We start from the raw sequence: 20,176 nt of genomic DNA, 5'->3' as shown, positions 1-20,176 counted from the left end.
GTTCTGTTAGTTACATTTTAGCTATTGCTGTGATGCTAATATATATTAATATCAAATAACCAAGTGATTCAGCTGACAGGTAAAATAAGTTTAAATACACTGGACAATACATTGTAATGCACTCTGGATAGGTTTAGCACAGAATTGTCCTTCAGTATGCTTAGTGTATTAGTTTGGAGTATGAATAAGGAAACATGTATGCAGCTATGAAATTTGTATTTATGAACTTCTGCAGTAAAACTTTAGCTATATAATATTATGATGTGCTTGCATTTTTATATGTTTCTATAAATTATATTGCAACTCAGTCTACTAGGAATGTACTGTTAGTTGTTTTGTATGATTGCAAGGACATGAGTGCAGTTGTCTGGTTTTCTTATTTTATGAATGTTGATTTTTTTTTCATTCTTACTTTTCAAATTTCTCAGAAGTCAGTCTACTGGAAAATTTGGTCTGGAAAGTTTAATCCTACTGAGCTAATGTCTTACATGTTTGATGAATAGATATTACATACATATACACACACACACACATACCTATCTATGTATTTCCCCACTCATGGGTAAATTGGAAAGAGAAAAAACAATTTTGCTCAAGGTTTAAGAAAAAAAAATACTGCTGTTTGTGCTGCAGCCAGTCATGAAAGACTTTCAACTAAATAGGAAAGAGGCTGTGATTTCACAGCAGCTGTTTGTGATCAGTGCCAGGAGAAATCACTTGTTTTCCCCCAGCTGAAAAGAGCAGGCTTGTGAAAGAGATTCCAGGAATAGGTGCAGTCTTTCACACAGAAATTAAATAAATCAAGTCTCCATATTGTATGATAATGCTATTTACAATGTAACATATTTGTCATTTCTAATGAGATTTTTCCAGAAATCAGACATAGAATAAAATTAGGGTTGGTAGTTATTTTTTGAGAGAATTGAAGAAATCAGAGCTCTAACTATACTTCTGACTCCTTAGAAAGTACATAGCAATTTTCACTGATGAACTGTCTTCATCAGCTAACATCTTTATGGTCAAACTGAATGGGTAGAATTTTGGAAATATGAAGATAAGAAATGCCATTCTTGGTCAGATCCAGTACCCCTCTGTCGCAGTAGTCTGACTCTGATGGTAGCTGGTTAGGCAGAGCCCAGATCCTTGGCTCTTCCCTGTGGTCCCATCCCCTTGGCCACCCATAATTTTTGCATTAGGAAGAGCACTTCCCTGCCTTTTTTGTTAACTATCTGTTGAATTGAGTATCTCAGTTTGTCATGAAACAAGTCGGATACAAGATTTTTTTACCAATTAGAATATGGTTACTCTCAGCTTCAGTGGTACCAAAAGTGGCAAAGCCTAATTTGGCATGACATCAGCTGAGTATCTGCTGCCTTCCACAGACTCTAATTCTGTCCTACTAGTGAAGGAGTAGCTACCCATCCTCTGTATTCAGATGCACCAGTCACACCTCAGACACATCAGATGGATTGTGCCTGTTGCTCTCCATCGATTATTACAGAAGCTCAGGGTGTCTGCCAGCTCTATTTTTCTACATGGCAGACAACTAAAACTTAGGTGAGATCAATTCCCACTCTCTATGCCTGGATGTAAACGCCTACACTGAAAAAGTTGGTCTGAAAACTGGATGAATTGCACTCTTCACTCAGATAAATTCTGGTAACACCATCTTTCTGACTTTTATGAAACTGGTGTTGCTGATGCCTGCATGAATGTGTTCTGCTTGTAAAGTGTTTCACCATATTGGTACCTTTAACAAACATGAAAGTCACTTAAAGCCTTTTTGAAAATATAAAATAAAGTTTTGCTGCTTTGAATTCCTGAAGGTGAATGTTGCCAAATAGTTCAAAAGCATTTTTCTTCCTGTTGTTACTAGCATTTATGGCCTGTGCAATAAAGATTTATAATTGCTGGAAAGATTCAAGGGAGGTGGGAGAAACCCTCTCCTTTTTATGCCTTTGTAAAGTTGCTTTTCTAAGTTGTGTAAAAAGAACCTGTTTTATTTAAAAGCTCCTCTTTCTTTCCTTCACATTTTTAAAAGCCTTTCTGTAATGTAATTTTAAAAATGTATGTGGTTCTGTTCAAATAAAAGTTTACTCTTAATGGCTTTTATGTTTCATATGATAGAGCACCTTCTCTTACTTAGTTACACATAGGCAGTCAGCAGTGTTATGAACTGTTTCTCTATTACTAAGCACTATGCAGATCTCTGGCATCTTCTACAAAGGAAAGGGTGTTTTTTAAAAAACTCTTTATTTGACATGATCATAAAGCATGAGGACTAGCCCAGTGGTTTATGACATACTCAAGTATGATTAATAATTTTAACTATGCTAGTTCCTCCTTAAAATCAATTTTATAGAATTTTCCCAGTCACTGTTTGAATGGATTTTAATTGAAATTGATTCCCTATAAAATAATAAATTGAAGTGTATTAATAATGATCTTGTGGTCCTTGACGTTAAGGAGTTCTGAATTCAAACAAAATTTTGTAGTTTTCAAAAAATACCTGATTTTCCTCTCTGCAGCCCAAGTACTCATAAAGCACCTGTCATTTTTTATAAGTGCTATTTCCAGCAAATGACAGCATAAATACAGCAGTCCTAATTTGCAAAATGAATGTGAATGGCAATGTGGCAGGGAATTTTTTTTATTAATTATCTATTTTTCTGTTTGCAGTTCAGCCATAGCTGTATTGTTTGATCCAAAAATTTAAATATATGCTGTTACGCATAGTGTTACCTTTGAAGTTTTTATCGGTAAAAATACCTCCTAGTCACTTGACTTACTCAAAGTTACCTCTACAAAGAAAGGATATGCTGAATATCTGCAGTGAGTAGCTCTGTAAGAAGCTCAGTGTTTTTCAAAAGGTATAAACCTGTAAAAGCACTGAGTCAGTCTTTGACTGGTTTTCCCAATGTGAATGTGATGAGTTGAGTTTAAGACAGTATCTGTGTGGCAATACTGGAGCTCCTCAACCACACTAAGGTTTCACCCACATCCTGGAGCTCATTAAGCTTATCCACACTGATGAAAAAGTAGTTGTTTTACATTAATTGGGCTTGCATGATGACTTGCACATAAAGACCTGATGAGAAAATAGCCAGACTCGGGAATGTGCACATCATTTCATATCCAGACAGCCTGGTATAAAGTGTCAGGTCTCTGATTTGTTATACTCTTTCAGCTGTATAAGAGGGCTGGAGCTCTCACCCTCAGGAACTTCAGAGACTTTTCTGTGTGAACAAAAAGGCAAATTGAGGTTCCCCTTCAAGCTGGAGCACAGGCTGAAGGCACATACATTGGCATGGTCTCAGAGTTTTGAGTCCCTCCCATTAGAAATAGAATTGCCCCGTCCATTCATGTGGGACACCCCTCTGCCATCAGCTGGCATTTGGTGCTGTGAGATGGAGCTGAAGTATCTCCAACACCTGGGCCTTGAAACAAGTAATTTTGCCATATTCTTTCATTCTGTACTGAGAGCAGCTGAGAGCCTTACCATTTGTACTGTCAGCTGGCAAACTGAAGTTAAACTCTTTATTGTGCTGAGAGAGAGCTGTTGTGTAGGACGTTCAGGAGCTGGGTTTTGAGAGAAGGACCTGAGAGAAAAAAAAAAGGTCTTGCATAGCAAAAAGAAGTTCTTTCTAACCGATTCTGCCTTTCTTCAGGGAGCAGTAATATAGAGCTTCTTTTGTTAAAACGTACTCTCCAAAGTCCTCTAAGCTGTATGGTTTTATTTGCTTTCCTCTTTGGCATATAACAGAGGTAGAGATGAAGAGGGAATAATAATTAAATTTCCTTCTTTCTTTTTAAGAGTTAGGTCATTCCAGTCTTCTCAAGAAATAAAGAGGAAAGCCTTCTTTCTTACTCTGTTTCTTTTTGTCTGTCATTCCCTTAAGAACTACTGAGTAACTGAGAATTATTGTTAAAGTTGGGCCAAGAGATTAATATCTCCTGCTGTAGTTCTCTTTCGTTGATTTTCCTTTAGCTTTTGGGTTTAAAGGACTGATCAGACTCCAGTTGTCTTGTGAGGAATTTCTCAGCCATTCCTTGTGATTTTTCTGTCATAAGGTGTCAAGATGGGTCAGCCTATTTAAAGAATCCTGGATGCTGAAAGGAATCATCAGCATCATCTTAGACAATGGAGTGGCTTTGAAAAGTCTTGGGCAATTAAGGATGTAGATAGACCTTGGAAAATTCTCTATGCTGATTACTCCTCTGACATCACAGCAGTTATAATCCTTGGTCCAAACTTTGAACAAGGCTTTGAAACAAACAAACTATATTTTAGAAGAAAGGGATAGGAAAGAGGAACGGAGGAATAGTCTGACCTCTAAAGCTCCACTGACAAATGAGTTGTCACCTGTATAGTTTCTGAATGCATCTTTCTCTAGAATCAAGAATTGCTTTAATGTGTCCAACAGTGCAGCTGCCATCCATTCCATTACAGCTGTTGACTGTGACATTAACCACTGGTATTGTTGACTTTTGTAGATCTCTACTTAAACCTGGAGCATGGTTTTTTGAGGGTCATAGAAAAGCAGACAACCCTTACAGCCCATCAAGGTAATGAATGTCTTTTTGCTGGGATGTATCTTCATAAAATGAGACTTCTATGAGCTTTTTTTGTCTTTTTCTACAAATGTTGCTTTTAGGTGTAGAGGTTTTTTCAGCTATCATTGTGAAAAATAGTGTTTCATTTTTTTCTAATGCTAATAATCGCTTTCCAAGTGAGTTATTATTACTATTTCCTGATATTTGCTTGCTAGAATTATTTGTTGATAAATTTTCCTTCTCCTATCTCAAAAAATAGTGCAGTGATAAGCACTAAAATGTGTGACCATTGCTTTGTCAGCAGCTCATGCTTTCTTTTATTACATGGTTACTGCTAGTCTTGAGATCTCTTTGGTTCCCTCTAGTAATGAGAATGTCACTGTGGAAATTTTACTGTACTTCTACGTGGCTTAGCTGATCACATGATAATTGCTGAAAGGATATTATGTTTTGCTTATTCCTTCAGTGTTTTCTCTTGAACAAATCATCAGAACCCACGATATTTAAGATAAGGAATGTGAACAGGTGTTGGCACCAGAAGAGTCAAATCCTGTTATCAAAGATGCCTCTAGGAATTAGGGGGACTTAAAGCTAGTGTCGTCTTTAAATTTCTACTGCACACATTTAATTTGGCTTAGAGTCTTTGGGAAAATCTTTAGCTGACTTTAAACTCTTCATGCTCACATTCTATAGTAGCTACTCTTCTAAGAAGAATGCAAATTTTTGTCTACTACCCTCTATGAATTGGTTTTATCTCAGTTATTTCCCTTTAAAAGTCTGAAAACTCAACTTTGCTCTTGGTTCTGTGAGGGCAAATGAAGGAGTAATGCTCCATTGATTTCAGCAAAATGTGAAACAAGTTAAAATGAGAACAGGATCAACCCCATTTTTCCTCTACAGCATGAGACTACAAAGCCCATTCAAATCAATGAGGGGTACCAATGACTTTGCTGACCTTTGGATAAAATCTATAAACCTTTTTAGTAACTTAATTAAAACCACAAATACAGAAACATAAGTGTTCTGTTCACTAACCCAACATAGCTCCTTCTGAAATTGAAAAATATGGTCCCTTGCCAAATATATCAAAAATACATTTTTTATATTTTATATTCTTTATCACTTCTTCTTAACTACATAAAGCATGTTTTGCACTTGGTTTCCAAATCTCTTTTGGTGATGTGCACTGCCTGTGTTATTTGCAATCCTAATTTGATGATCACTGTTGAAAATAAACCCCACAAAACTTGTTTTTATCTTATTTTGTTTACGTTCTTTGCTAAAATGGCATAATCAAAGACCAAAACAAGTATACCTTCTTTTAGCTTGAGCAGTTTGAAGTGTCTTTGTTGCATCTTATGTTTGCCATCTAAAAAGTGATGTATTTGACTGAACTCACTGCTTACATTCCTTAACTAATAATGAACAACAGCCACCTCCAGAGATTACCTGTGCCCTTCTTAAACAAAGGCCCCTGATGGGAGCAATGTTTTGCCCACTGGAGGCTTCAGCTGGACAACAGACCCTCTAATTTGGGGTAGCCAAAATTGAATTGAGGAAAAGTAGACAGTAGCTTTTCCTGGTTTTTGCTTCTCAGCATGAAGCATATAACAAGTGATGTTGCTCAGTTTTAATTTGCCACCAATCTTCCCCTGCCTTAGTATATTAATTTGGTTGTCTTTATCTGTACCTGTTGGAAAACTTTGGTTGTGTTACACCCTTAAATTGCTTTTCTTGGCTGCAATTGATAACATTGGCTTTCATATATAATTACTTTCTATGAACATTTTTTAAACTGAGCTAACTTCTGCTCACTGGTAGTAAAAGCACTAACCAAAAGGGGTAAAAGTAATGAGTTGTAAGTTCTGGGTTAAGGGCTTTTTTTGGGTTGTTTTCTTACTTGTAATTTAAATGGTCCTTTAATCTGAAGCAGACAAGGATTCGTTTTATACATTGTCTTGGAATGGTGTTATAACTTAGCTGTGCCTTGTCAATTTTTCTCAGACATGAGTACTTTAATAACTTCAGTTAGACAGATCCCAATCACTCTGAGTTCTTTCTTTCATCTGAACATGGTTGAGCCTGATAAAAATATTAAACTGTTATGATTGTGGCTTTTGTTCCCTCTGTGGAGCTTTGTCCAGTCATACACAGAAGGTCTGACCTCTCTGAGAGCCTCAAATGAAATGCACATCGGGAGCTGAACTTCTGCTTTCTAATTGAGAAAACTTATTGAAAACTTTTTCCCATTCATATAATTAATTAGTACAGGCAATGAAACTGTAAGTCTCCTGAAAACCATGAACTGCATAGTCTCAATTAAATAGAAAAGCTCATGAAACCTGTCAAAAATTACTTGAAATAAGAACAGAGAAGAGTGACTGAAAAACCTCCTCATATGTCTTTTGTTTGGACTTTCTGTCTCCACTAAAGCTCTCTTGCATTCTTATGCAGCTCATTCATTTTACTGAATGCTAAAGCCTTTTACCATCTGCCAAAAGTTTTTATTTTGGGGTTTCCTCTTATGTGGGAGGGTGGTTTCCTCCTTCCCTTCGTGCTAGTTTCATTGCTATCTTTAGGACTCAGAGCCTACTGTAGACCTTCCTGTCTCCCTTTTATTATACAGTCTCCTCCTTCCTTGTTGTGAGCTCCTGCTCCCGGGGCAAAACAAGAACCAAAGCTGCCTTTTTGAGCAGCCTGACTGATGCAGACAGCTTTTGTTTTAAACGCAGCAGTTTGGTTCCTGGAGTGCAGGGCTGCCTGTACTCAGCACAGACATTCCCTGGAGTGGGTGTTTTTAGGAAGGGTTGCTGTGTGAAGGTGTGGCTAACTGCCCAGCACTTTGGCTACTGAGTGCAACGGGCTTCTGAAAAAGGGTGCTGTAACCTGTAGCATTTACTCTGAAAGCATTTTACTTCCCTCTGTTTTTTAAGTCTTTTGCCTCAACAGATTAATCCAACCTGTTCTGCCACTGTTAAGACATGTGTAGCCATAGCCCTTTAGTTTCTTCCTTTATGGGAACTTTAAGATGTTTCTTTTTTTTGATGAACACGTCGATTTCATATCGTTACCTTCCTTGTGCTGTAAGAGAAAAAGAAAGGAAACTGCAGATGTTATATTTGCAGAGGGATGCAAATTCTTTTTTTTTTTTTTTTTTTTTTCCCTGAGAGCAAAATATAGTGGATGCCAGTCTGGGTTTTTCAACATAACTGTCAAAGATACAGGGAATACAGATGCATTGGGATGTGGGTGTCCAGATGAGTGCCATGAACATGGCAAGAGGAAGCAGCAAGCCTCACCCAGGCGTTGCCTTTCAAAACCTCTCCTGTGGAGCTCCTCAGGTACCTGCCATCGTCTCACCTTGAAGCAGATGCCACATGTGGGGAAACATAAGGCCCTTTCTCTTTAGCCTTTGCCTGCTGGGAGTGAGAGCAGTCTCTGACTGAGGTGTGTGCAGTCCTGTTACCACCTGTCCTAATTTGCAGTGAGCGGAGCCAGTCTGAATGTGGAGGGTGCAGGCACAGGAGTTGTGCTGGGTGTCAGATCTCCTCCCGAGAGCTCTTCCAGGATCCATATCAACCACATTACTCCTCTGCTGAGTAAATTTCTGACTTTCCTTTCTTGATTTTTTTTTAATCACTGGTGTTACACCAACCAGCATGTCAGGTAGTAGCAGGAATGTAATATTATTTTATTTGTTATTATCTCATCTCTTGGACTCCGAGACTTTTGGACACTCTCTATCCTGCCATCATCACCCAGCTCTTCTTGATGCTCTGTCCTTCTTTGCTTTATTTACTCTCTTTCTGTAATTGAGAACTTTATTGTTGAGCAACATGAAAATTTGTGTGCTTAAAAATAAATGATCCATCTTCCATCCCCTCAGTGCATCCAGTTTTTATGACTACAAATCTAATGAAAGTTTGAAATGGGGATGAGGAGGATGAAGGTGTCCCAGGCTGTCACCTAATGTCTGGTCTACAAAAGAAAAGGGATACTGGGATTTTGGTTCAGGAAAGTGACAGTAAAACAGCCCAGTTTTTAGCACTAGGTATTTTAATGACATTCAATTCCAAACTCACAAGTACAGCAGTGCAGAGAGAGGTCAGTGGTGCCCATTTCTAACAGCAGAATGATGCAACATAACACAGCAGCCTGATGTGACACTCTCCTGAAAAATAAGAGGGCTGTGTGAAAAAAATGCCATCAGGAGACACACGGATCTCCTCATTTAGAAACTAAGGCATTGTACTTTTGAATAAACAAAGTTTTCTATGTTCTTTTAGTCACACAGATGCACACTCACACACACATACTCTAATTGGATAGAAAAGTAAACAGTAAATTAAGGATATGATTAAAAATTAAACAGCCATTGCGAAAACCCTAAATAGCAAGTGCTTATTAACTTACATATAACAGCATGCTGGTGTGATAGCTTCAAATTGGCTGCTTAAACTGATTTGCAGCAAGTAAGGCAAGCTTTCCAAAAGGATATTTCTGGGTCTCAGTAATCAGACCCTCAGCTCTGATTGCTTGTTTTGTTTCTTCACAGTTTTTGCCAAACTTTTAAGTAACTGATAATATGCCTTATTTTCTTGTACTGTAGTAAGTGATATGCTTACTCTTTCACCTCTGGTTCTTAGCAAGAATGAGTAAGTATGGATCTGACCCAGCTTGGTCCTATCCTGTGTATTGTGAGACTCCTAAGATTTGCCCCTCATCTCCATCTCCTTTTTAAGGAGGGCTTCACCAGAGCCCTTATCCATTCTGTGACACACACACACACACACACACACACACACACACACACACACACCCTTGCTGGCTGTTTATGTACATCCTGCATGAGAAGCTGAAGGGCAAAGTAGATTTACACATTTTCACCTGCCCGTTCAAGTGCCACATGCGCATCTGTGATCTACAGACCAGCTCCATCTGGCACTGCATGGCACAGGCTGCAGTTTCTGGAAAGGGCACCCTACAGACCCATGGTCTCTTTCCAAGTCCTCTCATAACATTTATGCCTTACTCTCTTGTGTGACTTGATGTGGAGGCCTGCATATCAGGGGACAAGGTGTTTGGCTGTCTTGCTTCAGAGTCAGAGTAAGCATGGTTTTGAGCTAGAGCAAGCCATTCTCTCTAGAACTTTTACAGCCTGGATTTAATACCAGCAGCTCAATGTCAGCTTTTAAACATTTAGCATGAAGTCAAAAAAAGGTTAAAGACCTCTCAAAACTGAGGCTAATCAAGCAGCGCTGAGTAAATCATGAGTAAATCTCTGTCTTCTCAGATGTTTGCTTTTCAGGTGGGTTGAGTAATATGGATATGTGACCAGTATATGGTAACAAAGAACCTTTTGCTTTGTTTCCTGCCTTCATATGGTAAAAACTGTGGCCTTCTCACTCCAGAGAGCAGCTGAGCTTTGTGCTTGTTACCTGGGTCTCCTGTGTTCCTTTAGACTGGGGACCTCCATCCCTCTTCTCCTGCCAGTCAAAAGCAAGAAATGAAGGGGTTTTACTTGAGTTAAAGATCTGTAGCCAGCCCAGTATCTGTGGGTTGTATCTATCCTGTAAAAAAACCCACCTTTGATTCTGCCTTTCTGTGGGAAAGTAGCACACCCCCTGAATTGCTGCCAAGCTCATGGAACATAGCTGCAGGTGGCTCAAATGTGATTTTTGTTGAAACACTTCTGGAAGATGATTGTCATGAACACCTCAGTACTGTCAACTGTTTCTGTGCTTGTTCTGCTCCAATTGGTGTGGTCCATATTTGGAGCCACACAGTGGGTTTCTTTTTGGTAGCTGCTGGCGTTGTAGCTCAACATTGGCTGCCACCATCCTTTGGGCAGCTGAGCAAATGAGTGGTGACTACTGGAGCAGCTGCTGTCTGATCAGCATCCCCTGCAGTCTCTTAGACCACTGACCTGTGTTGTGAGGGGTATCACTGCTCTCCTGATAGGGATATTCATGGTGGGAGTTTCTGGCTGTAGCAGAGGAATAGTATGAGAAGGGATACTTTAGTGCTAAGAAAGTAGTGAAGAACATAATGGGCATGAACCTGGTCTGAGATGCAGAGCAGGAAGTGTGCAGCCTCTGAGAACCACTGCTGGAGCCAGGCTCCTGGGTTAGGTTGACTCAGGATAGGCTTCACTCTTGCTTTCTGTGCTTGGTTTCCTGACTTTGCCAAAGCCTTTCCAATATAGTTGCATCCCTCTCCCATCCACCAAGTCCCAGACCATGGAGAGAAGGGAGGAAGCTAAGGATTCGCAGCATGCCCAGGTGGAACACAGGTAACAAGGTTGGAAAACCTCTTCTTTGGGCTGGTAGACTTGATTGTTGTCAGCAGCAAAGGGAAACTCTACAAAATGGTCTCAAGTGTACAGAATACCATGGGGAGCAATTCCTTTTCTTCTTGATGTCCAGAAGAACAGATGGATCTGACATGGTTATTGCCTTAAGCTGTCTTGTTTTATCAGCACATCAGATTTAGGTGGTTGACAGATGTGCCAAACAGAAAATAAAATTCATCCATGCCCAGTTATTAGGGTTTTATGATTTCTAGTTCCCATTTAGAACTAATCTCTTTATTGTCCAACTTAGCCTGTGTATAAATGAGAAGGTGTTTTCATTTAAGAATAAAGGAAGACAGAGACAAATGAATTTGTTACTAGTGCAAACCAATATTGTGAGCTTCAAAAGCATTGTTTGGCATCTTCGGGGGGTTTTCAGAGTTACGTCTGAGATAGGATAAACGTCAGTGCAAAAAGGTCAGGTTGAACCATAGTGGTGGTAGTGAAGCAAGATTTTGTACATGTTATAGCTTGAAATTCAAAAACCTGGGTTACAATTGCAAAAGCATGAAACATGTTTGCTTCAAAGTTATTGCAAAACAGTTTGGAATATCAAAAGCTAATTTTATTCACATCTACCCCATTCCTGTTTCCTCCTCTCAGCACACACTTGGATTATATGGGGGTTTAGGCATCAAGTGCTTCTACATCTTCTTTCACAACAAGGTCATCATGGGTTTTTTCTTCCTTCGAAAAAGAATTAAGCCACTAAAAATTATGCCAACATATTGCAGTATTTCCAACAGTTGCAAACTGTGCAGTGCAAAGTGGATATGAAATATTTAATGTGATTTTAAATTAAAACTGTGCTGCATGTTTACTTTTTAAAAGGACAGTACATTGGAGTTATTTGAAATTCAGACAGCATTGTAAAGTTAGATCTTGCAGATTCAGTATTTAAATCCATATTTTTCAATGTATAGCAGTGAGTATTTGCTGCTGAAATACAAAGGAAGTCAGACAACAGAATTGGTGAAAATCACTGATTAAACACCTGTTGTTGAAGAGCTAAACTGTTTTTTTACTCCTGCAGATGCAGAGATAATATCTTTCTCATGTTTGCTCAGCTATTTCAATTCAGTGACTAGTTCATTCAAAAGTAAGAAACCACTTGGGAGAAAAAAAGCTGAAAAGCTTGTTTTCCACTTTTAATCTATAAACAAAATCTATGCAGTAGAGAATACAATGTACCAGTTCTGAGAGCTTGAGAAATACAGTAACCAGAACTAAGACATTCAGTTCAAGTGATGGCAATGCTTCCTTGCTTAATGACACTGAATACCTTAAAAGTGCAATCATAAGCTTATTTATGCCTTGACTACGTAGCTTATTTGGACAATATTGTTCTTCAACATTTTATTGCATTTCACTTTTGTACACTAAGACCTATTTTACAACTAGAACTTAACATGATTACCAAAGAAAACAGCCCTAGTCAACTCTTGTCAAAAGGTCCTATCATTGCTCATGCCAATCAGAACATAAGCAATGGAAATCCCTCACACCATCCTTCTTGACAAACTGTCCAGCTGTAGGATGAGTGAGTTCATGGTATGCTGGGTGAAGAACTGTCTGAATAGCAGGGCTCAAAGGGTTGTAGTGAATGGGGCTACCTCTGGCTGATGAGTGGTCTCCTGCAGTGTTTCTCAGGGTTCAGTTCTAGGGCCAGTGCTGTTCAATTTATTAATAAATGATCTGGATACAGGAGGTGAATGCATCAATAGCAAGTTTGCTGATGATACCAAACTGGGAGGTGCTGTTGACTATTTTTAGGGCAGGATATCTTGCAGAATGTTCTAGATAGACTGGTGCATTGATGTGTTTGATAGAACAAAATCTAACAAGCCGAAGTGCTGGATTCTGCACCTAGGAGTAAGTAACTCTAGGCATGTGTATAACTTAGGAGTAGGGTGGCTGAAGAGCAACCCTGCAGAACGAGATCTGGGAGTGCTGGTTGGCTCAGTAGGAGCCAGCAGCATGTCCTGGCAACCACGAGGCCAAACCCCATCCTGAGGTGCATCAAACGCAAGATAACCAGCCAGTCAAAAGAGATTATTATCCTCCTGCATTCACCACTGGTGCAGTCTCACCTTGAGGACTCTGGTGCAGTTCTGTGCCCCACCACTGAAGGATTTGAAGGTCCTTGAATGGAGGAGGGCAACAAAGCTGGTGAAAGGGCTGGAAGGGATGTCCTCTGAGGAGTGGCTGGCAACTTTGGACTTGTCTACTTTGGAGAGAAGGAGCCTGAGGGGATGACCTAATTGCTTTGTTCAGCTTCCTGAAGACACGAGGTGGAGAGGGATGTGCTAGTCTCTTGTCCCTTGTATCCAGTGATAGGATATATGGGAATGATTAAAAGCTTTGCCAGGGGAGGTTCATAGTGGACATTAGGAGGTATTGCTTTACCAAGAGGGTGGTCAAACACTGGAACAGGCTTTCTAGAGAGGTTGTCTATGCCCTAAGACTGTCAGTGTTTAAGAGGCATTCAGACAATACCCTTAATAACATGATTAAACTTGTTTAGTCCTGAATTGGTCAGGCAGTTGTACTATGTGATGGTTGCGAGTCACTTCCAACTGGAATACTCTAGTCCATTTTCTTCTAAAATCAGTCAATAATTGTATATAAGAATGCTAATAATAGGAATAAATATGTGTAGCCTGTGTTAACTTTAAAAAGAAATGCCGTATTTATTGATGTGTGCTATATTTAGATTCAGGTCAACATGCTGACAAGTTCAGTATTACATTTGAACTCTACTATTCACAAGCTTATGACAAGTAGTACCAAGCAATATTAAGAGAAAGCAGAATTCAGAAGAGCAAGTAATCTTTTCTGGTTTAGAGATCAAGGCACACTGATAGACAAAGAGGTACCCAGGAGGAGCCAACCTAGGCTTACTGAGGGAAAAACAGCCTGATTGCCTTCTACATTGAGACAACAGACTGTGTGGGCAAGAGGGGAGCAATGTATGTTGTATACCTTGACTTTACAAAGGCCTTTGACATGGTGACACTCCCACAATGTCCTTGTAGCCAAATTGCTGATCTATGGACTGCATAAATAGAAAACAGGTAAATGGAGAATCTCGTGGGATCCTGAATGGGGATAGAGGGACCAATGCTGTCCAAATACTTTTGTAAGTGACCATGACGATGAGACAGGGTGCACCCTTAACAAGTTTGTGAGATATTGGCAAATTTGGGAGGGCTCTTGATGTGCTGGAGGGCAGCACCATCTGGAGAACTGATCTGACTGAAGCCTTAGGAAGTTCAGCAAATGCAAGTATGGAGTCCTGTATCTGGGATGGAATAACCCCCTGCACCAGTACAGGCTGGGCCCTGACTGGTGCTACCTGACCTCAATACCTTGCCTCAATACTTTGAGGTCTTGGTAAATGACAGTTTCAGTATGAACAAGCAGGGTACCCTTGCTGTAAAGAGGACAACAACACTCTGTGCTGCACAAGCAGCTCTGTAGCCCAGCAAGTCACAGAAACTGATCATTCCCTCTATTTGGCACCAATGAGATGACATCTTGAAAAGTCTGTGCAGTTTTGTGCTCATGATAAGTCAGACATTGACAGATTGGAGCAAATTAATGGACAAGCCACCAAGATGGTCAGGGCTGGAGCACATGTAGGGAAAAGAGGTAGAATTGGGTTAATTCAGGCTGTACACCAGGTCTGGGGAGGTCTTTCTGCTGCATGCAGCTGCTTGTTGGGAGGGCTCAGAGAAGGCAGAACCAGATTCTTCTCAGATGTGCATGGTGCCAGAACTAGAGGTAACAGGCACAAGTTGTGACACAGAGAAATCTAACAAAGTTTAAGGGAGTGGAAAAGGGTGGTTAAACAGTGGAATGGGCCCAGACAAAGTTATGGATCTCCATTCCTGTAGTTGTATCAAACTTGACTGGATATGGTGCAGGGCAACCTGTTCTAACACTGATCTTGCACTGAGCAGGAGATTGAGCTGGAAACCAGCAGAGGTGCTCTCTGCCCTGCATGATTCTGTGACTGATAGATGCCAGTGTGTGAGCTGATTGCCAGAGCTTCCCTTTTAGGGTTACTTCAGGAAAAATAGGACCCATTAGAAATGTTTTATGTGATTTACTGTAGGTGTTGTTGAATCTCACGCTGGGAGATCCTGATCACTTCTCTGGATTGACAGATTGAATAGATGCCTACCTTTGGTTAAGTCAGTCTTGTCTAAACTGTTAATAAAAGTTAAAATCTAAAGAGGTTTGGGTTTTTTTTCTGAGGATAAAGGAAATTAATGAAGGAATTTACCTTATTCTGAGTCATCAGAAGGAAGTGCTTGTGAATTTTTTTCACAAAAACATTTCAGATCCAATAGAGAGGAAGGAATGAGTAAAAGCAGCTGAATAATATCAAAGGACTTTAAAAGACCTGGTTTCTTTGAACTTTGGAATAAATAGGTAATGGCCGGGAAGGGATGGAAAAGAAGTTCAAGGGAATTTATAGGTTTTTGGTACACAGAATACAATGGAAATGGCAGCAGACTGTCTCACTGAAGGAAGGAGACACAAAATATCAGAACTCATTTAGGCTTCTGCAATTACTGAAAAGTCAAGAATGCTACAAGGAGTGGGAACAGGAAAGTGCATTGCTAATGCAAAAACTCAAAATATAGCACAAACACCTAGTTTAATGAGCTGAAACTGCAAGAGGTATTAAAATTCAGAGAAATAAAGGAAAGATGAAGGAAACCTTGTTGGATTCAGTTTTCCCAAACAGGTGAACGATGATGAGGAGCTTTGAATAGTTACCTTAAATGGACCTCTTATGGCAGAACAAGTGGGAACGGTTTTAAACTAAAAGATGTTTTTTTGGCTTTTGGGTTTTTTTTTGTAATGAGGGTGGTGAAACGCTGGAACAGGTTGTCCAGAGAGGTGGTGGAACTCTCATCCCTGGAAACATTCATTTAAGATGAGGTTGTATGGGGCTGTGAGCTACCTGATCTAGTTGAAGATGTCCCTGTCCAAGGCTGGGAGGTTGGACTAGGTGAGCTTTAAAGGTCCCTTTCAGCTCAACCCAATTTGTGGTTCTAAGAAATAGAGGGAAAAGAACACAAGATAGAATGGAGAAGAGAGGTGAAGTGTATAGAGGGAAGTTGGACACAGTTAAGTGATTGTGGTATAATGAAATTGACCCCGGGGTGCCTGGGAATCACATGAGATGATCCCTGCACTTCAGCTTTTATCTTTAAGAATTTCAGAGGGATAAGGAAGGCCAAACTTAAGCATTTAAAATGAGGAAACCTGTCAGCTTAACTTTAATACATGGTGAAATGCTGCAGAAAATGATTAATTAATTTGTAAACAGCTATAGCATAATAAGCTGATGGGAAAACAGCCACTGTGGACTTATTAGGGGAAAAAAAAAAACCACACGTCAAACCTCTCTGATTTACTTTTTTAGTGGAATAAGAGGTGTAGCAGTTAGAAGTCATCGGTATGTCTTGTCTTTTCTATGGCTTTTGACAGTGTTGTGGAAAGGCATGTAGCCTCTCTGCAAGTAAATATGGAAAAAATCATCTAGGTAAAATTGCTGTGAGGCAGGTGAAAGGGTTGAAGTGCTGTGTTCAAGGACAGTTATTGTTTGCTCGGCGGATAGGGAGGGAGCCTGAAGTGCAGTGCAGTTGGATTCTGCCCCAGGTCATGGTTTTCATTAGTGCTGCTCTTGGTTTTCATTAGTGTCTTGGATGATGGACTGGAGAGTACAGTGTGCAAGGGACTATGAGCTGCAATAGGTTTAGGGTATTGTGGAGGGCAGGTTTAGAGTCCAAAGTAATCTTGATAAAATGCAGAAATGGTTGAAATGAATAAGATGGGAATTCAGATTCAGTAAGAAGGCCTGCAGTGAGGAAGGGAAAACAAGGAAGGGAATGCAGATGAGGGATATCTGAGTAAGTGACAGTACTGTGAGAGAGGGTGTGTTGTGGGGATATCACAAGCTGAGCATGAGTTAGCACCTTGGTACAGCTGAGAGAGAACAAAAGGGATGAAACCAGATTCACTGCAACTGGGAGTCTTGCATATAAGCCATGGGACACCCTGAACTGTTTTCTCTGGGATCTCTGTTGGGATAATGTCCAGAGCTGGCTTCATACCATGAAACAATATAGACAAATGGGAGAAAGCCAGGAAGAGAGCTGTAGAAGTGAGCAGACATTTAGAAAAGACCAATGAGAAAATACTGAAAGGCTTTGGTCCAGGATGCAAGGAGAAAGTTGGAATCCAAGACCAAATCTTCAAGGTATATTAAAGGATTTATAATGTAAAATTGTAGTGGTGTTTTACCCTCTCTGAACCCACAAGTAAGATGCAAAGTAATTAATTCAGCTTGCACCTGAGGAGGTTTAGTTTTGGGTATTAGAAACTCAGCATAAACACACTGGAGTGGAGTATCTGGGGTAGTGAGCGTAGAGGAAGGCTGTAGGTGTGAGAAATAGGTAAGAGTTACCTGAGGGAATAGTTTTGTATTTCTGTACACCTCAAGTAGAAGGGCAGACTAGATAATCTTTTTGAAGTCTACTTCAACACTCTCTATGGTTCTGTCCTCTAGAGGAAAACACAAATTTAAAATGCAAAACAAGAATAAAACTGATTTAAACCAAGGGTTCCTGTTTGTTAATTTGAACTGTGATTATATTCAGCTTTTTAAATAACCCTGGTTTAAATTAATCCCTTGAGCTGCAGTGTTAGCATCTTTAATTTGTCTTTTACAATGCCTTTTTAGTTATTTAAGAAAAAAGTCAGTGTTTGCTCCTTGGTGTGATAATCTCCTTGAGTGTGATGAAGAGACAATGAAGAGACTAAGATGTCCTTAAAACCATTCTGACGTATTTGCTTTAACACCTTAGCTTTTCAGTAAATTGTCTGAATCCATACTGCAAAATCTAGACATCTCCTGAGACAGTAATGTCCAAATAAATGCCAATTTCTTAAATGGGTAACACTTGCATAAAGAAATCTCTCCCCTCTGAAAATTAACTACTCTCCAAACACACAGCTCATCCAGACAGCAGACTTTTATCTCTTAGTTTATCTGGTGCTGTACTGGTGACATTAATTCATTGAGGAGCCTGAACAGGAGCCTGCTAGTTATTTTTCATGTTTGATTTACTTCTCTATGAATTTAATATAAAGATGGTTATGTTAAGCTAATTATACCTTGGCTTTTTATTTTCTGCTGCTGAGTGAAATCATGTAGAAGGTTTATTTTCTTTTCCTTTTCCCTGAAGAATGGAACATTTGACCACGATTACCATTTTTTATATTGGATAGAGCACCTTGCTGTCTATTACCACAGGTGATTTATTAGTACATAGGGCATGCTGTTTGAGAAGCACTGTCTGACTAGCCAATGGGATGCAGCAATCATGCAATGCCTGCAGAATCAAATTGTGTTTGATGTTTCATATAAACACAAACTGCAAAATAAGACTTAAAAAACCAGACCGAAACAGAAACAAAAAAAACAAACCTCTAAAAAAGGAAAGCCCAAAAGAAACCAGAAAACAGGTAATTGCTGGGACAAATTCTCTTTTTACAGGAAATCTGTGCTGAGCAGTGTGTCCAAGGCGAGGGAGGAGCTGCTTTCTGCCCTGCTGCCTTCTGCTCTCCCTGGCTGTCCTGCTTCCTCTGTCTGTCTCACTGTGCATACATGCCACCCACCTAAGGAAGCAAATACAAGCAACTGATCCCATTGTGGCATTTCAGTCCTTTAAGTTGATTCTGACCAGAAAGATTTCTTGTGTATAATAATAGGTTATATACACACTCAAAACTTGTGCTTCTGTCAGTGTAGAGGACACGTCTCACATGCTGGCACAGAAGCACTGTCATCCACTGAGCTCCATTTAGCCAGGTGCTGAGCACCTTTCATCTGAGAAAAAAGGATTCTTAACAGCCACAGCTAAAGATGTTTCTGTTTGGTATAATGTATTAACAGAAGGATTGAAAGAGTTAATTCATTTTCCATCCATAATTTTTTCTTTGTAGAACCGATTTGACAGAATCTAGCAGGGTGCTGTTATTGAAAAATTGAAGCACCAGGTGTGATTAAATAAGATCACACGTTTCATTCCCTCTTTAATTTCACATCACCCTTCTGCAGCTGTATCCCTTTGCTTTCCTATACTTGGAGAATGCATTGCATTTACAGCAGGCAACTTGCTACCTTGGTACCATGCACCATTGGGCTGTTGTGAATCAAACCTGTGAACACGTATTATTTATTATTTGATGGACCAAACTTGTTAGTCTTTTTTCTTCTCAAGAGCAGAAAATATACAGTGCATTTGGGTAATGGAGACAAACCTGTCCTGGTTCCTCAGTGTTTCTAAAGGTTCATAAATATAGCAGAACATCTTTCATTCCACTGCAAAGAGTAAAAAGGTACAGTGTAAAGACAGTGGTGGACTTGAGATCCTTCTGTTATTACCAAGCAGAGCTCTATAGGATCTGATGAAGTCACCTGCTTTCCTGAGACTGAACCACTGCCCACCTGGACACTGCAGAGCAGAAAGATGGGCACTGCATAGACTGTACCTTTGACCCTTTGCTTCTGGGTCAGAAAGGTGGCACTGCATCACAGTGACTTCTCATAGCTAGATTGTGGTGCCAGAAAAAGAAAATTGTCAGATGTTTAACTTTCCATTGCTTTGGAATAGTATTGCTATAAAAAACTGAATCGGATTCTTAGAATATTGCTAGTAGTTAATCCAGGCAACATTTTCACTTCCAGGCTCAGGCTGGCCTCACTTCTCAGCCAAAATCAACTTAAAGATATTTTTATTTTTATTTTTTTCAGTCTTTGGAGGAAGAGGGGGTTGTTTGCTGTACTCCAGCACTGTTACTTGCAGAAAAAACTTCATGCGGGTGTGACATTGTCCTGGCCAGAGATGTTCCTGTGCAGCTCTGCCATAATTAACCCAAGGAACAGAAGCCTTTGCTCTGTTGTGCATTAGTATATGATCTAGTGGAGTACCATCCCATGGTGTCAGCTCCAAAGCACACAGTTCTTGGGAATATAGGTTTGGGTGTTTCTGAAGAGGCCTACTGCTGTACCTGGGGCTTTGTTTCCTCCTGCACCTCTGCTGCTGCACTTCAGTAGTTTCCTTTGGTACCCACTAGTGATACCACAGATTTATACAGCTATGATATTTCATGGTACAGCATGGTAACAATTCTCAGCAATTTTAAGTAGCATTTGCCCCCTGCTTATTTATAAATGAGATTATTACA

At 39.8% G+C, this 20,176-nt stretch overlaps 1 protein-coding gene across 5 annotated transcripts in view; it reads left to right on the top strand.

The window, feature by feature from the left end:
- Positions 1 to 20,176, top strand: part of SAMD12 (sterile alpha motif domain containing 12) — a 169,377-nt gene that overhangs the window by 84,344 nt on the left and 64,857 nt on the right. For 3 of the 5 annotated variants that reach the window (XM_071738250.1, XM_071738249.1, XM_071738248.1), the window contains exon 5: positions 4,495 to 4,566. The exons of the other annotated variants lie outside the window; for them this stretch is intronic. In XM_071738250.1, the coding sequence (XP_071594351.1) occupies positions 4,495 to 4,566 (72 nt within the window). The remainder of the gene's footprint in view (positions 1 to 4,494; positions 4,567 to 20,176) is intronic. 5 annotated transcript variants of the gene reach the window in all.

This window comes from Heliangelus exortis, chromosome 2 (assembly GCF_036169615.1).
Source record: "Heliangelus exortis chromosome 2, bHelExo1.hap1, whole genome shotgun sequence".
Taxonomy (NCBI): Eukaryota; Metazoa; Chordata; class Aves; order Apodiformes; family Trochilidae; genus Heliangelus; species Heliangelus exortis.
This window is presented reverse-complemented; position numbering and strand designations above follow the sequence as displayed.